This window comes from Orycteropus afer, unplaced genomic scaffold (assembly GCF_000298275.1).
Source record: "Orycteropus afer afer isolate SDZICR_OR568_19922 unplaced genomic scaffold, OryAfe1.0 scaffold00062, whole genome shotgun sequence".
Taxonomy (NCBI): Eukaryota; Metazoa; Chordata; class Mammalia; order Tubulidentata; family Orycteropodidae; genus Orycteropus; species Orycteropus afer.
The window spans coordinates 8,451,535-8,468,588 of NW_006921649.1; the positions used below are offsets into that span (position 1 = coordinate 8,451,535).

Here is a 17,054-nt window from a genome sequence, read left to right on the forward strand (position 1 = left end):
AAGGAGAGGTTGCTAAGAGTCAGAACCGACTCGATGGCAGTGAGTTTGGTCTTTTTCTTTTTTTTTTTGGTTAAGACATACTCATTTCCCCTAAAGCTGAGCTCAGTCCTGGTTGCACTGCTCTCTCTGTTGACACTCTTTACAGTGCTTGGTTTGATCTCTGAAGTTTTGGAGTGAGTGCCTTAAGTCCAGTGCCTTAGACCTTTATCACTGAGAATTTTTTCTCCAGCCTTTGGAAATCAAATATTTTCATCATCAGGATAGTTTTGTGAGATACGGTTTCCTGCCCTACAGCAATTTTACTTTCACCAGAGATATATGTGTATTTTCAGATTTTATAAGCTACATGGGATTCACTAGAGCTACAGAAACTCTAAGCCCATAAATATCACTAGATATAAATCTTTGTAGGCTGGAGGACATCTAGATTGTTATAGAAGGAACACTGGACTAGGAGTTAGAGGACCTGGGAACTAGTCCCAGCTTTGCCACTCTTTGGACAAGTGACTTAGCCTCTGAAGGGTTCAGTTTACTCCACTGTGAAATGGGGGTAATAAGAATAGTCATCAGCGATGATTGTGAGGATTGAATTAAGTAAAATAGTGTGTGTATAGAGTTCTGCATAATGTGAAACACAAAACACTCTTTTAAGTAATTAGAAAAATCATGTAAGTTCATTGTCTCAAAAAGTTCTGGACTTCTTCATCCATGGCAAATCAAGAGAGTTTTGTGTCTTCCCTCATTTCTTGCATATTTTCCCTCTCCCAGAAGGAGTTCAGTGCTTATCTTTATTTTTATAGAGATACGTTCTGAAAGGACTCGATGTCCATATTTTCAGTTGGATTCAATTTGTCTGCAATTATCAGTATTGACACTATGCCTTTCTTTTCCTATAACTTAAAAGCAGAGAGGGGGCTTTCCAGGGAGAGAGGTGGGGCTCCCCTTCCCCAGTTCAGGTCGATTGAGAAGGGATTACAGAGTGCTGACCATGTGCCCAGCCTTGGTGACTTAGTCTGGGAGGGTGTCAAGGATCCATTGGGGAATCTGATGGAATCTGGTGAGTGGAATGGACTCTCTCACCATAAAAATGCCAAGATGCACAGAATTTTGCAATTTCAGGGGATTCCTGAGGCTTTCAAGCCAATCTTTATGTTCCTAGCAGTCAGGTGACTTGAGGTGAAATCCATCAGTCTATGTATAATAATCACACCTAGGCCCCATTTGAGTGACCCTAGCTTGGATCTGGTTTTGGAGCTAAACAGTTGGAATGAACAGAGATATGATTAGGGACTGGCACAGTCATTACAAGATTATTCCTTTTTTCCAGTTAGCTTCTTTCTGACATCCTGAGGGTATACTTTTATGGCAAAGAATACATAGACTATGCAGATAAGTACTTGCTTTGCGCTCCCTCTCTCATCTCTGCTTGAAATGCTTTTCCCATGCTTACCTCTAGGAAATTCAAAATCTTCTTTCAAGATGCTTAGTGGTCACTGCCTCTGCGAAGCTTTCCCTGAATGCTCAGGCTTCACTTTCGTGCTGCTTCTCTGGGTTCCATAATAGCATGTATATACACCTGCCATTGCATGATGTTGCTGTAGGATTTTATCTGCTCCTCCAATGTTTCCTTTACCAAACCATGAACTCCTAACTTCAGATTTAGTACCTGACTCATCTGGATCCCCAGTACTTGGCATGAGCCTGGTACCCAGAAGATGCTTAGTCTGAAACACTTGTGGGCTAAACCAAGATGCGGTGCCCCAGCCCCTTACCCCAGACTTGTTCTTTAAGATGAGAGCCTGTGTGTTTCTCTGATGCTAGAACTTTCTCCCCTTACCCAGCTCCCAGTCACCGTGGCGTATTGGCATTAGAAATACATCAGAATGAGGTACTGCTTGGCTGATGTGAGCCTGTTTGTAAACTTCATCCACATTCAGATTTAGGGAACAAATAGGATTAATAAGACTGGCAGTATGCAGTAACTCCAAGCCTGGTTACTATTTACAATAAGGCAGCCATGTCAGCGCCTGGCGCGCTCCAGTGGTTTCCAGAATGCAAGTAATAGAATTTCTGTAGTTAAGCAGCTGTCATTCCTGGGGCCAGGGATGCTCATGTATAAATCCGTAATATAGAAGGGCTGTGATGGGTACTGGGCAGAAGGTTGGAGAAAGGCAAGGTTATCCCAGGCCATACGGCTGGCCTTGGTCTTGGGACCAAAATTGCCCAAGCATAGAAAATGGACAATTCTGCAGTGTTTTCTCTCTTTTTGTTTTTCTTGGGTCAGAATGCCATTTGCGTGGGAGCTGGGGACAAGCCCATGAATGAGTATCACTCTGTTGTATACTATCAAGTCAAACAGCCACGTTGGATGGAAACAGTCAAGGTAATAATAATAATCATTAGTAATGACAACAATCATGTATCTAGTTCTTATGATAAACTAGGCAGTTTTAAGTATTTTTATTTAAAATAGTTCATTTATTGCTTATAATAACCCTATGAGGTTCATACTAGTATTACCTCCTTTATACAGATAAGGAAACTGTGGCACAGAGAGGGTGAGTAACTTGCCCATGATCACATTACTAATAAGTGTCGGAGCTAAGATTCCAACCTGGGCAGTCTGGCTCTGGGTCAGTGATCTTAACTGCTAAAGAAGGGAATAATGATGGCCTGGAGCAATTTACATTCTTTCTTCTTCTGTGAGAGCAATGGGCCATGGCAGTCAGGGCCCAGTTTCATACTGTAGCTCTGCCATTCACTAGCTGTTTGACCTGGGAAAGTTGTTCAGTTTCTCTGTGTTCTGATTTCCTCATCTGTGAAAATACACAGTTAATGAATATTAGCCATTATCATTCTTTGCAGTTTTTTCTTAGTCTGAAAAAATGAACTGGATTCTTCACTCCTTCAAGGATACCCCTCAAACACTTGACCCTTGCCTGTTTCTATAAGGAAACTGATTCTTAGTACTAGACAGTTTCCCACCTGTTCTGTGTTGTCTGAGTAGAGATGGAGTGGGGTGGGGGGTGTAGATAGGGTAGGTGGTGTTGTTGCTGTTTTAGCTGCCACTGAATCACTCCTCATCCCCCGACTCACAGTGACTTCATGTAAAATAGGATTGGACTGTTGTGATTCATAGAATTTTCATTGACTGATTTTCTTAGGTAGATCTCCAAGCCTTTTTTCCTAGTTTAGAAGCTCTGCTAAAATCTGTTCAGCATCATAGCAACATGCAAGCCTCTACTGATAGACAGGGGGTAGTGTCATAAGAGGTGCATTGGCTGAGAATCAAACCCAGGTCTCCTGCATAGAAGGTGAGAATTCTATCACTGAACCATCAGGGTAGATGTAGTAGTTCCAAATATGTTACACAGGGTCTACCTCAAGATCTTTTTCATACAAAGTGTCCCTGACAACATGTTCTGTGGAATACTAATGAAAGGGTGTCACTTCAAAGTAATGTTCCCTAGACAAATGAATGGAAGAAATACTGAGAAGTAGGAGAACAAAGTCAAAAGGCTTCTTTATTGCAGGTTCTCAGAACCGTTAAGATGTAAACATGCTTTGCAAATCTGCAAAAGGAAGAGATCATTCCTCAAACATCCTGGATGGTTGAGCTTTTCCTTTTTTCCTGGCATCATATCCCAGGGTTAAACATGTTCTGTTGAATCTATTTTGGAAATTCCTTGTTCTAATCTGAGCAAGATTTGGGGTGGAGAGTGTTGATGGACTGATGTGAACAACATTTAAAAATACATTGTGTTTTACTTTGTGAAATATTCAGCTCAATTCTGGGGCCAATTAATTATGGACATACTTCTAGGGGAGATTCAGGGCAACAGAAAGAACCTTTTCTAGGTCTGGGTTACAGCAGAACTTGCCGTCTATAAGGGCATGGGGATCTCAGAGATACCTCCCTGGATCTGAAATAATTTCCTGGCAGGTGTCCAGTGGTATGTTAAGCAGTAGAAATGATTTCCCAGTGGTTGAGCACCTTAGTTCTCATGATCACCCTTCATGGTCTAGAACTTAACCAATGTGTAGTTGTTACTTGGTCCTCTGTGGATGGTGCCCAGCCCACTATGCCATATCTTCCTACTCAGCAGTGAGGACTGGCAGAGCTTGTGAGCCAATGTGAGACTATGAAAGGCCACTTAATGCTCAAGAGATGCCCTACTAGCAGAGCGCCTCAAACAGAAGTGGCATTCACCCCAAATATTCACGTTAGCAGATTGTCACAGTAAACAGAAGGGAATATCTTGCATTGGAAGAAGAAAGCAAATTTGTAATTAATTCAGTGAACAGTAAGAGAATGATCCCAACTTCAAATATCCTTGCTTGTAATTAGTAGCATTCTTCACTCCTCTTGTTCTCTGACCCTAAACTGAAGGTATACACATGCTTCATTTTCAGTGGTAGCTATTCCAATCTCAGTGGTTCTTGTATTGTCATTTACATTCCTGTCTTCCTGATTGGGTCTCCCTCTACTCCCTTCAAAATGATTACCAGCCCAATTTTAGGATCAGAAAGTCATTGGGCAGGGTTGATTTTTTCTTCTTTGTGTTCTGTCGCATCCCAATTACATCTCTTTGCTAGTCCTTCTCACACAGCTGTTATGTCGCTCCATGTGGACTGTGAGCATCCCTTACAATAGCACGGCCAGTGCCTCACATGATTGTAGCTTATAGTAACTGTTCAATACACAGTGAAATTGGACTGCAGTTGCCCACCCACAAGTCTCTCAGTTCTTTTGCTCTTTCTGAACACACAGATAAATGGTGGGTGACCCCAGGCTCATGATTTCATTTTCTAGAATGGAACATGCCCTGAAGTATATATCTGTTTGCCTTTTAATACTTATCTGTATGGTATAAACTTGTCCCTTTTTAAAATCAAACTGTGTTTTGCATAGGTAGATAAGCCTCTCTGCTTTGTCCCGGATTGCACATTGTAGAGAAAGCTATGAAGCTTTGGGAGGGAGGGCCAGTGCACAGCCAATCCTAAAGCATCTCAGTCAATGGTGTGAGCAGTCCACTCACTAGACAGTGGTTCTGGGGTGGCCATGGGGTGATTGTTTTAGTTCATTGTTCTCAGAAACAAAAGCATCTGCACATGTGTCCAGCTAAGGATGGGAATAAGCCCTACAATTTTTCCAAATATTATTGAATTAAAGCATTTATATTAATTTGCACAAATGGAAGTCCTCTAGCAACCCCCTAATGACCATTCCTAATTTGCTAAGCCCTGCTGCAATTGTCAGAACTCCTGGAGTGTGTAAGGAAATGTGCCTTGTGCAGTTTGCAGTGCATCAAATCCTGGGCTAAAGTTATGTGACTTTTATATGAATTTGGGGAGATTCATTTTTCCTCACTATAATTTACAGAGCTCTTTTCATTGGCTGGGAATGCAATTTGCCAAATGGATTACATTTGGTGCTTTATTTTCTCTTCATAGCTAGTTCTTATGCAATTTATTTACAGTTCATCAGACTTGATGGATGGGTAATAAATCAGCATGTAGCACTTTAAGATAAATGGTCAGGTTGCCTTTTTGGGGGGTAAGGTGATGTGGGCAGGGCCATTTAACTCACTGTCTCCTGAGTTCTGGTTTCTGTCTGCTGAGGTGGCTGTCCCCATTGAAGACATGCAGAGGATCCATCTTCGATTCATGTTTCGACATCGGTCTTCTCTGGAATGTGAGTACCAGTTGTCTCTCTCTTAGGGGAGAAGGGTGGGAGAGTTGGGTGGCCCATCTATCGTTCACTTTCTTGACCATACCGTGTTATTTCCAGCTAAAGATAAAGGAGAAAAGAACTTTGCCATGTCCTATGTGAAGTTGATGAAGGAAGATGGAACCACTCTGCATGATGGATGTCATGAATTGGTTGTTCTAAAGGTGCCATGAGCTGGAATTAGTTCTGTTTGCAGGGAGGGTGACACAGGAAGTGAGGGGGCAATGACATGATGTTTAGTGGTTAGCAGTCCAGTAAACCAGTTGCCATTGAATTGACTCTGGCACGTGGTTACCCCATGTGTGTCAGAGTGGAACTGTGCACCATAGGGTTTTCAATGGCTTATTTTCCAGAAGTAGATTGCCAGGCTTTTCTTTGGAGGCACCACTGGGTGGATTTGAACCTCAGGCCTTTTGGTTAGTAGCTGAGATTGTTAGGCATATGTACTACCCAGGGATTCCATAGTTCACAGCACCCATACCGCCCACTGTCACCGAGTTGATTCCAACTCACAGTGACTCTTTAGGACAGAATAGAACTGCCGAATAGGGTTCCAAGGTTGTAAATCTTTACAGAAACAAATTGCTTCAACTTTCTCTTGTGGAGAGGCTGGTGAGTTTGAACCATGGATCTTTAGTTTAGTAGCTTAATGCTTTAACAACTATGCCACCAGAGTTCCTTGTGGTTCACAATAGGGACCCCAAAATCATACACACAAAGATTTGAACCTTGACTGCACCACTTACTAGCTATGTGACCTTGGACAAAAACTTAACCTCTCTGATGTGTTTCTTCATCTATGAGCCCTCCTTGAATAACTGGGGGTACTATATGATACAGTGTGTGTAAACATGATAATGATGGGTATCCAGGAGCAGTCAATAAGGGATAAAAGCTGTTATTCCACAGAGAATGGGTTATTGACTCTGTAAGGACTTTTGAGGATTGAATAGAAGACAAGCAAGAAGGATTTGAGAGATGTCATAGTCTAATTAATGGGAAACTACTAGAATTTTCAGCTCAATCCTGCTGCTACTAATATCCAAGATCATATCATGTGTATTCCTGAGTCTCAGCTTTTCCTAAGTGGGGATGCAGTGAGATAGACTGTGTGAAAGGGCCCATATACTATAAAGGGTGTGCGAATATCACCATTATTATTTTACATAGTGAGATACAGGCTGTTTTTGAGAACTGGAGAAGGGATTGCCCTGATCTTACCTGCACACTTTCCTGGCACTCCTCCTGTGACATCAGGGTGCTTCTGCCAGCACCCGGATGGAGGCAAACATGTAGCTGTGAAATAGGACAAGGTTAAATGGTCAACACAAGGGTTAAACCCTTGAATTTGACTTCCTCCACTTGCAGGCTGAAATTACCCTTTTTCTTGTGGGTTCACATGGCAAACACATAGCCTCATCACATGATACTCTTCTCTGATTTTTCTGAAAAAAACCCTTTCTTTGGTACAACTATGTGTTTTCTTATTTATTACATAGCAAGGTAGTTCTTGGCTTGAAAGCTATTTTTCTCTACCAGATTGTGACCTCACTGGAGGTAAAGGCCAAGCTACAGGCAGTTTTCAATTTACTCACCCTCCTTAAGTCTCAGTTTCTTCATCTGTAAACAGGATGACAGCACTGTCAGCTTCATGTGATTGCTGGTAGGCTTACATGAGATGAACTGAGGCATAGTGCAGCTCCTGGTGCATAGTAAGGGTGTAGTAAACGTTCTACTGTAATTCTTCCTCTAATGATTCATTTCAGCATTCTAGGGACTTATGTGTCAGTAAGTGACTGCTAAAAGGAGGTTTGATGGCACAATGGTTAAACCATTTGACTACTAACTAGAAGAGTTCAGACCCATCAGCTGCCCCATGGGCAAAAGATGAGACAGTCTGCTACTGTAAAGATTTTCAGCTTAGAAACCTTATGGGAGCAGATCCACTCTGTCCTGTAGGGTCGCTAGGAGTTGGGATCAATCTGATGGCAGTGGGTTTTTGGTTTGAACTCGGCTAAGTCCTTTATATACATTATCCCTTTTGGTTCTCACAAGAATTGTAGCAATAGGTAACAGTATTATCCTTAGGATAACCAGTTACCGCTGAGTCAACTCCAAGTCATGGTGACTTCATTTGTATGTCAAAGTAGAACTGTTCTCCACAGTGTTTTCAATGGCTAAATTTTAGGAAGTAGATCACCAGGTCTTTCTTTCAAAGTGCCTCTGGGTGGACTTGGACCTCCAACTTTTTGGTCAGCAGCCAAATGTGTTAACCATTTGCATCCAGATGAGGCACAGGGAGGCCAACGAATGTATCCAAAATGACATATACTTGTAAATCGTGGAGTGGGGGTCTAGATTCCAGGATGGGCTGACTCTCCTGCCTTAGCTGAACTTCTACTTTAAACTGATTCCATCTCCTGCTTGGGGCATGTGTTGTGATCTCCAAAAGCTCATGATGAATTAAAATGCCTTGTCTGGGAACCATCAGTTTCCTTTTTGCTTTAATGAAGTTCGCAGAGCCTTCTTCAGGTGGATCAGCCTCCTTTCCTTTAACATAACTTTGGCTACTTGTCTGTTGAGTGGAAAAACAGCCCTTACTTACCAACTGCTGTTTGTTGCTCTTTGATGATTTCCGTCTCTATTTCTGATCCTCCATACTTTGCAGCCTGTAATCTGGCCACAGCAAACCCTGTGTAAACTTGGGTTGGTATTCTTAGCTTGGGGCAGTAACCGAAGTGTTGTTTTCAGGGGGACAGCAAGAAGATGGAAGATGCCAGTGCTTACCTGACTCTTCCTTCTTATCGACACCACATGGAAAACAAGGGGTCCACCTTGAGCCGAAGTTCTAGCAGCGTCGGAGGGCTCTCTGTCAGCTCCCGAGATGTGTTTTCCATTTCTACCCTGGTGTGTTCCACAAAGCTCACCCAGAATGGTAATGGAACCATTGGGAATGTATGTGTGTGTGTGTGTGTGTGTATGGTCATGTGCACACATGCAAGAAGTTCTGATAAGAACACATTGGGCCACCAATAGTAATTCTGCTTATTTGAAATGTATTTTAGTGGGCTTGCTGGGTTTGCTGAAGTGGCGTATGAAACCTCAACTGCTACAGGAGAATTTAGAAAAATTGAAGATCGTGGATGGAGAAGAGGTGGTAAAGGTCAGTGGGGCTTCATCTTATCTAGATCTATCTACCAATAACAAAGCTTCAAATCATGGGGCTTCTGGGGAGAAATAAGCTGTTGAAGGAAATGGGACAACTCTTTTTTCTGACAATGGGGTGCAGTGTCTCAAGTTGCCATAGGGATACTTTATTGGGAAATATGGGCATGTATCTTGGTTCAGTGGCACTGAATGCTGAACAGCATATGATTGTTCTCTGTCTCTGGGAAAAGACAAGTCTGGGTTTAGATTCCAATTCCAGCCCAGCTACTTGCCACTGTATGTGACAATATTATAACTATGATGTACCTCTCAGGGCTGTTATGAGCATTGAAGGGGATAATATTTAAAAATTATTCAGCCAGTTTCTTACATACAGTACATAGTAGTTGAAGTAAAGCATGTAAAACATATAAAGTTCGATAAATAGTAACTATTAACTAATTTTTGTTGTTACATGTTGCTATAATAGTGGGATCTGTTAGTACTACCTGCATGCTGATGCTAGAAATCAAGTCTCGTGGTTTCTTTTGCTCAGAGAGCATCATGTATTAAAGATGAAAAAAGGAAACATATCAGGCTCACATTTTAAGTGAAACAAGCAGAAAAACAATGCAAATGTCAGGCGCAGTGTTGCATCCACATGGTGGTGGAGAATATAAAATGTCTTAAGTGCAAGTCTAATGGAAGCAGCTGTCCTCTGCAGCATATGAATTTGGACAGGTGTTTCCCAACAGTCTTGGTGATCTTGCTTCCATCATGACCTGGGTACAGCAAGGAGCTCTGGGACTAAACGGTTTTATAGGGTATGTGGGAAATATTGAGCCATCCTTTAAGAAGGAAGGAAATCAGTTTTTATTTAATTGCCCATGCATAGAGAAGCAGTGGTAGAATTCCAAATCAGTGCTCTTACTGTGCGTTATTGACCCCCTTACCTGGTTCAACAATGACAGAGAAATTCTCCAGACAACCTCTTTTATAAAGTCTGTTTCTTTAGGGCAGCTTGGAGAAATCATCTGGGAAGAAATTCCATTGTCTCACTTTTGCTTTGTTTTTCTTCTTCCTTATTTTTTTTCCTTAAAAAAAAGTTGTTATGAAGCATAATACACATACAGGAAAGTATGTATAGAGATTTAGCTTGAGAGTACAGCTCAGTGAATTTTTATATGTGTACACACCCATGTACCCACCACCCAGGTCAAGATTAAGAACATGTTCAGCTTTGCAGTAGGTTGTTTTGTTTCCTTGTACCCCTTCCCAGTCAATAGCCACCTCCTTCCTAGGTGTAACCACTATTCAGATTACCATCATCATGGATGGGTTTTTGCCTTTCTTGAACTTTATAAAAATGAATCATAAAGAATGAAAATTTTTGTGCTAGACATTTCCCTCAACACAATGTCTATGAGAATGATTCTCATTGTTGCATATTAAAGTACTTTGTTCGTTTTTGTTGCTGTGTGGTACTCTGTAGTGTGAAAATACCATGGTATAGTCATTATTCTCTGCTAATGAACATTTAGATTGCTTCAATTTCTGGCTGTTAGAATAAAATTGTAATGATCTCTTTGTTCATTCATTTATTTGAACTCCCCATTCTCTCCTTCCCTGGTCCCTGGTAACTACTAATCTTATTTTATCTTGATGGATTTTCTTGTTTTAGATAGTTCATATAAGTGAGATCACACAATGCTTGCTCTTTTGTGTCATACACTATTCTATTTTATGGATATATCACATTTTGTTGATGGGCACTTGAGTTGTTTCCAGTTTTTGGCTAATGTGAATAGCACTGCAAAGAACATTGGTATGCGTTGCCTGTTTGAGTCCCTGCTTTCAGTACTTTTTGGTATGTACCTAGGAGGGGATTTGTTGGGTCATATGGTAGTTTGTTTAACTTTTTTAGGAACTGCCAAACTATTTTCCACAAAAGCTGCACTGTTTTTCATTCCTTCCAGCAAGGTATGAGTGTTCTAATTTCTCTACATCCTTGCCAACACTTGATTTCCTTTTAATTAATAATAGCTATCCTAGTGTGTGTTACAATGGATCTCTTGAACATGCCTTGTGGTAGGTGTGCACTCATTCTATTGGGTAAACACTTAAGAGTGGGATTCATGGATCATCTGTATTCTTCCTTATTTATTTGTCTAGTTTCTCCAAGACACTCTGGATGCCCTTTTCAACATCATGATGGAGCATTCTCAAAGTAATGAGTATGATATCCTCGTCTTTGATGCATTGGTAAGATGGAGGGGAAAGACATTTGGTTGGCATTAGTGTGTGTCTACTGTGAGAATACTGACAACTGTGGCCCTTGTGTCCCTCTTGTGACACTGTAACATTTGGCAACCATGCCAATGAATGATCTGCTGTTTCCTTTCATTCATTTTGAATTCATTTGAACATGTGGGCCAGGATGGGTGAAAGAAGAATTTTAAGTGTTGATGTCAAGTTGGTACTATTAAAAGCACAGTGAAGCTGGGTACTGTTAATGATCTATCAACTTTGCATGAATATTAGAAGTTCATCCCTGGCAAGGTTATAAAACCTATAATATGTTTCCTAACTTTCACTTTGCCTTCTTCTTTCTCATATTCTCTGCTTCTCAGAACCATTACACTCTTCTTGCGAACCCAGAAATTTTCATGTTGTTGTTTGTTATTTGCCGTCAAGTCGGCCCCGACTCATAGCGACCCCTCCTTGGGTTTCCGAGGCAGTATCACTATGGAAGTAGGATTGCCCAACCTTCCTTCCGAGGAGTGGCTGGTGGGTTTGAACCACCAGCCTTCTGGTTAGCAGTCAAGTGTCTTAGGCACTATGCTACCAGAGCTCCTAGAAATTTTCATAGTGGTATGCTATTCATATCTTTCTTCTCTCTGTCTTTCCAAATGGTCTCTTCCTGCTCTCCTTATCACAACTCATATTTTAATATCAAAATAAGCATACCAAATATCTTCAATTGAGTCTCAGTCACCAATAAACTCTTAAAATGCCAGGGGCATTTGGATTTTTACAGAGGTTGTTTGGAGACAACCATTCCTTAACCCAGTGCTTTCTAAGAGGACTCTTTGCAATGCTATCCCTACCAGAAAGAAGGTCCATGAACAAAAGATACTTTGATTAAATAACTAAGGGAAGTGCTGTACATATAGCACTGTTGGAGATTCATGATGTGTGTAAGTATATTGAAGACCCTGAAAAGTCCTACAATAAAGAAAACAGTTGAACAATGGTTACCTAGGATTTCTCAAACTCATTTATTTGACCATGAGATCCTTTCATGTCATAGCACCCTGGACATGAAAAATAAAGAATTTTGATAGGGGTTCAGCTATGCCTTATAAATATAGCTTCCTCTCCTGAGTTTACCCTGAAAATACTGATTCCTTGCGTCTTCCTCAGATCTACATAATAGGACTCATTGCTGACCGGAAATTCCAGCATTTCAATACTGTTCTGGAGGCTTACATTCAACAGCATTTCAGTGCTACCTTGGCTTACAAGTAAGTCACTATGCACATGGGAATTTCATTTTTACCTCCTATATGTTCCCACAAGGAACTCTGGTGGTGTAGTGAGGAAGATATTTGGCTGCTAACCAGAAGACTGGTGGTTCAAAACCCAAAACTGCTCTGTGGGTGGAAGTCAATCTACTTCCATAAAGATTTGCAGCCTTGGAAACCCAATGGAGGTCACTATGAATCAGAATTGACTTGATAGCAGTGGGTTTGGTTGTTTTTTTTTGGTATACATTTGCACAGGAGTCTAGGGCACAAGGAACTTGAGTGTTTTCCTTTTGTAACCAGCTGCTGTGAGTTCTCCCTTTTCTCTCAAAGAGTGTTTGGGTTATTTGAATATCCATAACAATATATAGGCCCATAGGTTGGGATGAATAGTATGATGACAGGAGTACATGGAGGTGTCCACTCATTCATTCAATTATTCATTTATTCAGCCATCACTTATTGAGCATGTACTTGTGTAGGCACTGGGATTCAAAGATGAGATAGAAGAAAGTGCACATACAAGTAGCTCAGTATGCTTTGGATATAGGGTACATAGGGTTAGGGATGGGAGATAATGCTAGTAGGGCTGATGGAAGCCAGATTGTGAAGGGGCTTTTAAAGCCAGGCCAAATTTGAAGTCTGGTGGTAATAGAGAGTCATGGAAAGTTTTTTTAGCAAGGAAGTTCTATGATATTACAAGAACATTTTCTATAGGAAAAAAAGACTGAAAAAGACATCACCACTGTTATTCCCACTTATACCCTGATTTTATCTAGTTCTCTTAGTCAAAAGATTTTTTCCCCTGCTAGTTTTTCTTTGCTGGCCTATTTTGAGGGGCAATAAATACTGATTCACTCTCTGTAATAAATCTATTTTTTAAGCAAAGATATTTTTCATGCTTGCAAATGAGTGACTGAGCTTGACTATACTACTACCTTTAACTTTTGATTGAATGCCTTATAATTTACTGAGAAAACTAATTACCATGCTGTGGGCTGAGAAGAGAATATTTTGAAAATATAATCCTTTATTCAGGAAATTGATGACAGTTCTGAAGACTTACTTGGATACCTCCAGCAGAGGGGAGCAATGTGAACCAATCCTAAGAACTCTGAAAGCTTTGGAATATGTGTTCAAGTTCATTGTTCGGTCGAGGAAATTATTTTCACAGTGAGTATTTGTTATATAAGAGTGATTGATTAGCTCTGCAATTCCTATGGGATATAACAGTATTGATACTGTTGGAGAAACACTTTCCAAAAATTATATCCAGCCTTCACTCAAAAACAACTTGAAAAAATCCAACTTAGAGAGTTACGCATATGAAAGAATTGTACTCTCCAAGTTCACTTGGGAAAAAAGAAAAAGAAAGCAAATCTTGTCTGTTAGTCTGAAGCTAGCATTTTGTAAAGTTATATTCCATCCAATGAATGTGATTTGTGATTTGAGGCGCTTCTGTATTTCATCTAAAATTTTCTTTTGATTTGAAATATGGTGAAAACTTACCAGGACTCTATATTCAGTGATGGAGGGACTAGGATTGGGGAGAGCAGAACTCAGGTGGTTTGACATTTATTTGGCTCTAGTCAATTGTAGGGGAAGCTCTGGTAGCATAATGCCTAAGGCATTTGACTGCTAACCGGAAGGTTGGCAGTTTAAACCCACCAGCCATGATACCTCCTTGTAAACCCAAGGAGAGGTTGCTATGAGTCAAGTACAACTCCATGGCAGTGAGTTTTTAGGAGCTCTGGTAGCATAGTTCCTATGGCACTTGACTGCTAACCAGAAGGCTGGTGGTTCAAACCCACCAGCCACTCCTTGGGAGGAAGGTTGGACAACCTACTTCCCTAGTGATACTGCCTTGGAAACCCAATGAGGGTTGCTATGAGTCAGAATCGACTCAATGGCAGTGAGTTTGGTTTGAGTTAGTAAGCTCTACATGACAGATGAGCAGGTTTTTGCAATTGATCTGTTTGTCCTTGAGATCCTACTGGCCAATGAGAGAGCTGATGTGTTACAGCACCTGAGAGACTTGCTATTTGGTGGTCAGTATCATAGGGGTTAGTTGCCATTTTGAAGGACTTTAGAGATTGAGACATTTATATGCAACTTGCGAAAGAATAATTTATCTTCATCCTAGCTTTAAGGCAAAGTTAGAGATTGTTTTTTGTGTGATTGTGTTGGGTGTATGTAATGAGAAATAAAAACATATAGAGAACATATTGGTCAGGATTTTTATCAATACAAGTGAAGAAGTTTCAACTCAAATTTACTTAAGGAGAAATAGGACTTTATTTTATTTCATGTTATTGAAAAATTCAGAGAGTAGACTGGACTTGCTGTTCGTCTTCAATTTGCCATTGCCAGCAAAGTAGATCATGTGGTTGTCTGATTCAAAATGGCCAATACCAGTCCATTTCAGCTCACTAATGCATTAGGAGCTCTGGTAGCATAGTGCCTAAAGCACTTGCCTGCTAACCAGAAGGCTGGCCGTTCAAACCCACCAGCCACTCCTCGGAAGGAAGGTTGCACAATTACTTCCATAGTGATACTACCTCAGAAACCCAAGGAGGGGTCGCTATGAGTCGGGTTTGACTCAACGGCAAATAACAACAATAGCAGCAACAATAATGCATAGGATATTGATCTTTAAGTATTCCGTTTCATTTTTGATAACTTCCAATTTCTCTTGATTCATACTTCATGGATTCCATGTTATGATTATTAATGGATATCTGTAGCTGTTTCTTTTAATTTTGAGTTGTAGCACATCAGCAGAGGAAAGTACCAAAAGCTTTACTCTATCCACATCATTAAGATCAACTCTACTTTGAGGAGCCAACTCTTTCCCAGTCACTTAGCCTGAAAGATCTATACTGAAATACGGCATTGTCAGTAATAGGGTGACATCCATATGTTTACAAGGAAAACCAGTTATTACAACTATTATTCTAATTTATACACCAATCACAAATGCCAAAGATGAAGAAATTGAAGATTTTTACCAATTTCTGCAGTCTTAAATTGATCAAACATGCAATCAAGATGCATTTATGATTACTGGTGATTGGAACTTGAAAGTTGGAAACAAAGAAGGGTCAGTAGTTAGAAAATGTAGCTTTGGTGATAGAGATGACACTAGAGATTCCAAGATAGATTTTTGCAAGATCAAGGACTTATTCTTTGCAAATATCTTTTTTCAATGGCATGTGGTGACTGTACATGTGGACCTCACTGGATAGAATATATAGGAATCAAGTAGATCACATCTGTGGAAAAGGAATGGAAAAACTCAGTATCATCAGTCAGAAGAAGGCCAGAGGACAACTGCAGAACAGACCATCAATTACTCATGCAAAATCAAATTGAAGTTGAAGAAAATTAAAACAAATGCCATGAGAGCCAAAGTACAATCTTGAGTATATCCCACCTGCATTTAGAGATCATCTGACATAAATTTGATGCATTAAACACCCAATGACCAAAGACTAGATGAATTGTGGGATGACATCAAAGACATCATACATGAAGAAAGCAAAAAGTTATTAAAAAAATAGGAAAGAAAGAAGACTAAAATGGATTTCACAAGAGACTCGGAAAGTTGCTCTTGAACAGAGAGTAGCTAAAGCAGGAGGAAGAAATGATAAAGTAAAAGCAGGATAGAATATTTCAAAGAGCAGCTCAAGAGGACAAAGTATTATAATGAAATGTGCTTTGCACATTTGGAGTTAGAAAACCAAAAGGGAAGAACATGCTTGGCATTTCATAGGCTGAAAGAACTGAAGAAAAAATTCAACCCTCAAGTTGCAATATTGAAAGATTATATGGGCAAGATATTGAATGACAAAAGAAGCATCAAGAAATGATGGAAGGAATAGACAGAGTCACTGTATCAAAAAGAATTTGTCAATTATCAAGCATTTCAGGAAGTAGCACATGATTAAAAACTGATAGTGTGGAAGGAAGAAGTCCAAACTGCACTGAAGGCGTGGGGGGGAAAAAAAGCTCTGGTAATTGACAGAATTCCAATCGAGATATTTCAGCAAATGGATGCAACTGAAAATGCTCACTCTTTCATGCCAATAAATTTGGAAGACAGTTACTTGGCCAACCAACTGGAAGAGATCCCTATTTGTGCCTATTCCAAAGAAAGAGAATTCAACAGAATGCAGAAATTATTGAGCAATACCATTATTATCACACAAAGTAAAATTTTGCTGAAGATAATTTAAAAAATGGTTGCAGCAGTATATTGACAGGAAACTGCCAGAAACTCAAGCCACATTCAGAAGATGATGTGGAAAGAGTGATACCATTGTTAATATCAGATGAATCTTAACTGAAAACAAAGAATACCAAAACAATGTTTATGTGTGTTTTGTTGACTATGCAAAGGCATTGACTATATGAATCATAACAAGTGATGGATAACATTGTAAAGAATGAGAGTTCCAGAATACATAATTGTGCTCGTGAGAAACCTGTACATAGACCAAGAGGTCATTGTTTGAACAGAACAAGAGCATACTGCATGGTTTAAAATTTGGAAGGGTATGTTTCTTTTTTTTTTTTTTTTATTAGGATTTGGGTGAAGATTTACAGAGTAAATTCACTTTTCATACAGCAGTTCACATATACTTTGTCTCATG

The 17,054-nt window shown here is 40.1% G+C and overlaps 1 protein-coding gene across 1 annotated transcript in view; it reads left to right on the forward strand.

Annotated features, from left to right (window-relative positions):
• The window catches only part of DOCK2 (dedicator of cytokinesis 2), a 669,066-nt gene that overhangs the window by 65,628 nt on the left and 586,384 nt on the right, over window positions 1-17,054 (forward strand). The window contains exons 15-22 of the mRNA XM_007939749.2: window positions 2,285-2,383; window positions 5,623-5,695; window positions 5,792-5,895; window positions 8,483-8,666; window positions 8,797-8,894; window positions 11,051-11,140; window positions 12,302-12,402; window positions 13,441-13,575. Coding sequence (XP_007937940.2) covers window positions 2,285-2,383; window positions 5,623-5,695; window positions 5,792-5,895; window positions 8,483-8,666; window positions 8,797-8,894; window positions 11,051-11,140; window positions 12,302-12,402; window positions 13,441-13,575 — 884 coding nt within the window. The remainder of the gene's footprint in view (window positions 1-2,284; window positions 2,384-5,622; window positions 5,696-5,791; window positions 5,896-8,482; window positions 8,667-8,796; window positions 8,895-11,050; window positions 11,141-12,301; window positions 12,403-13,440; window positions 13,576-17,054) is intronic.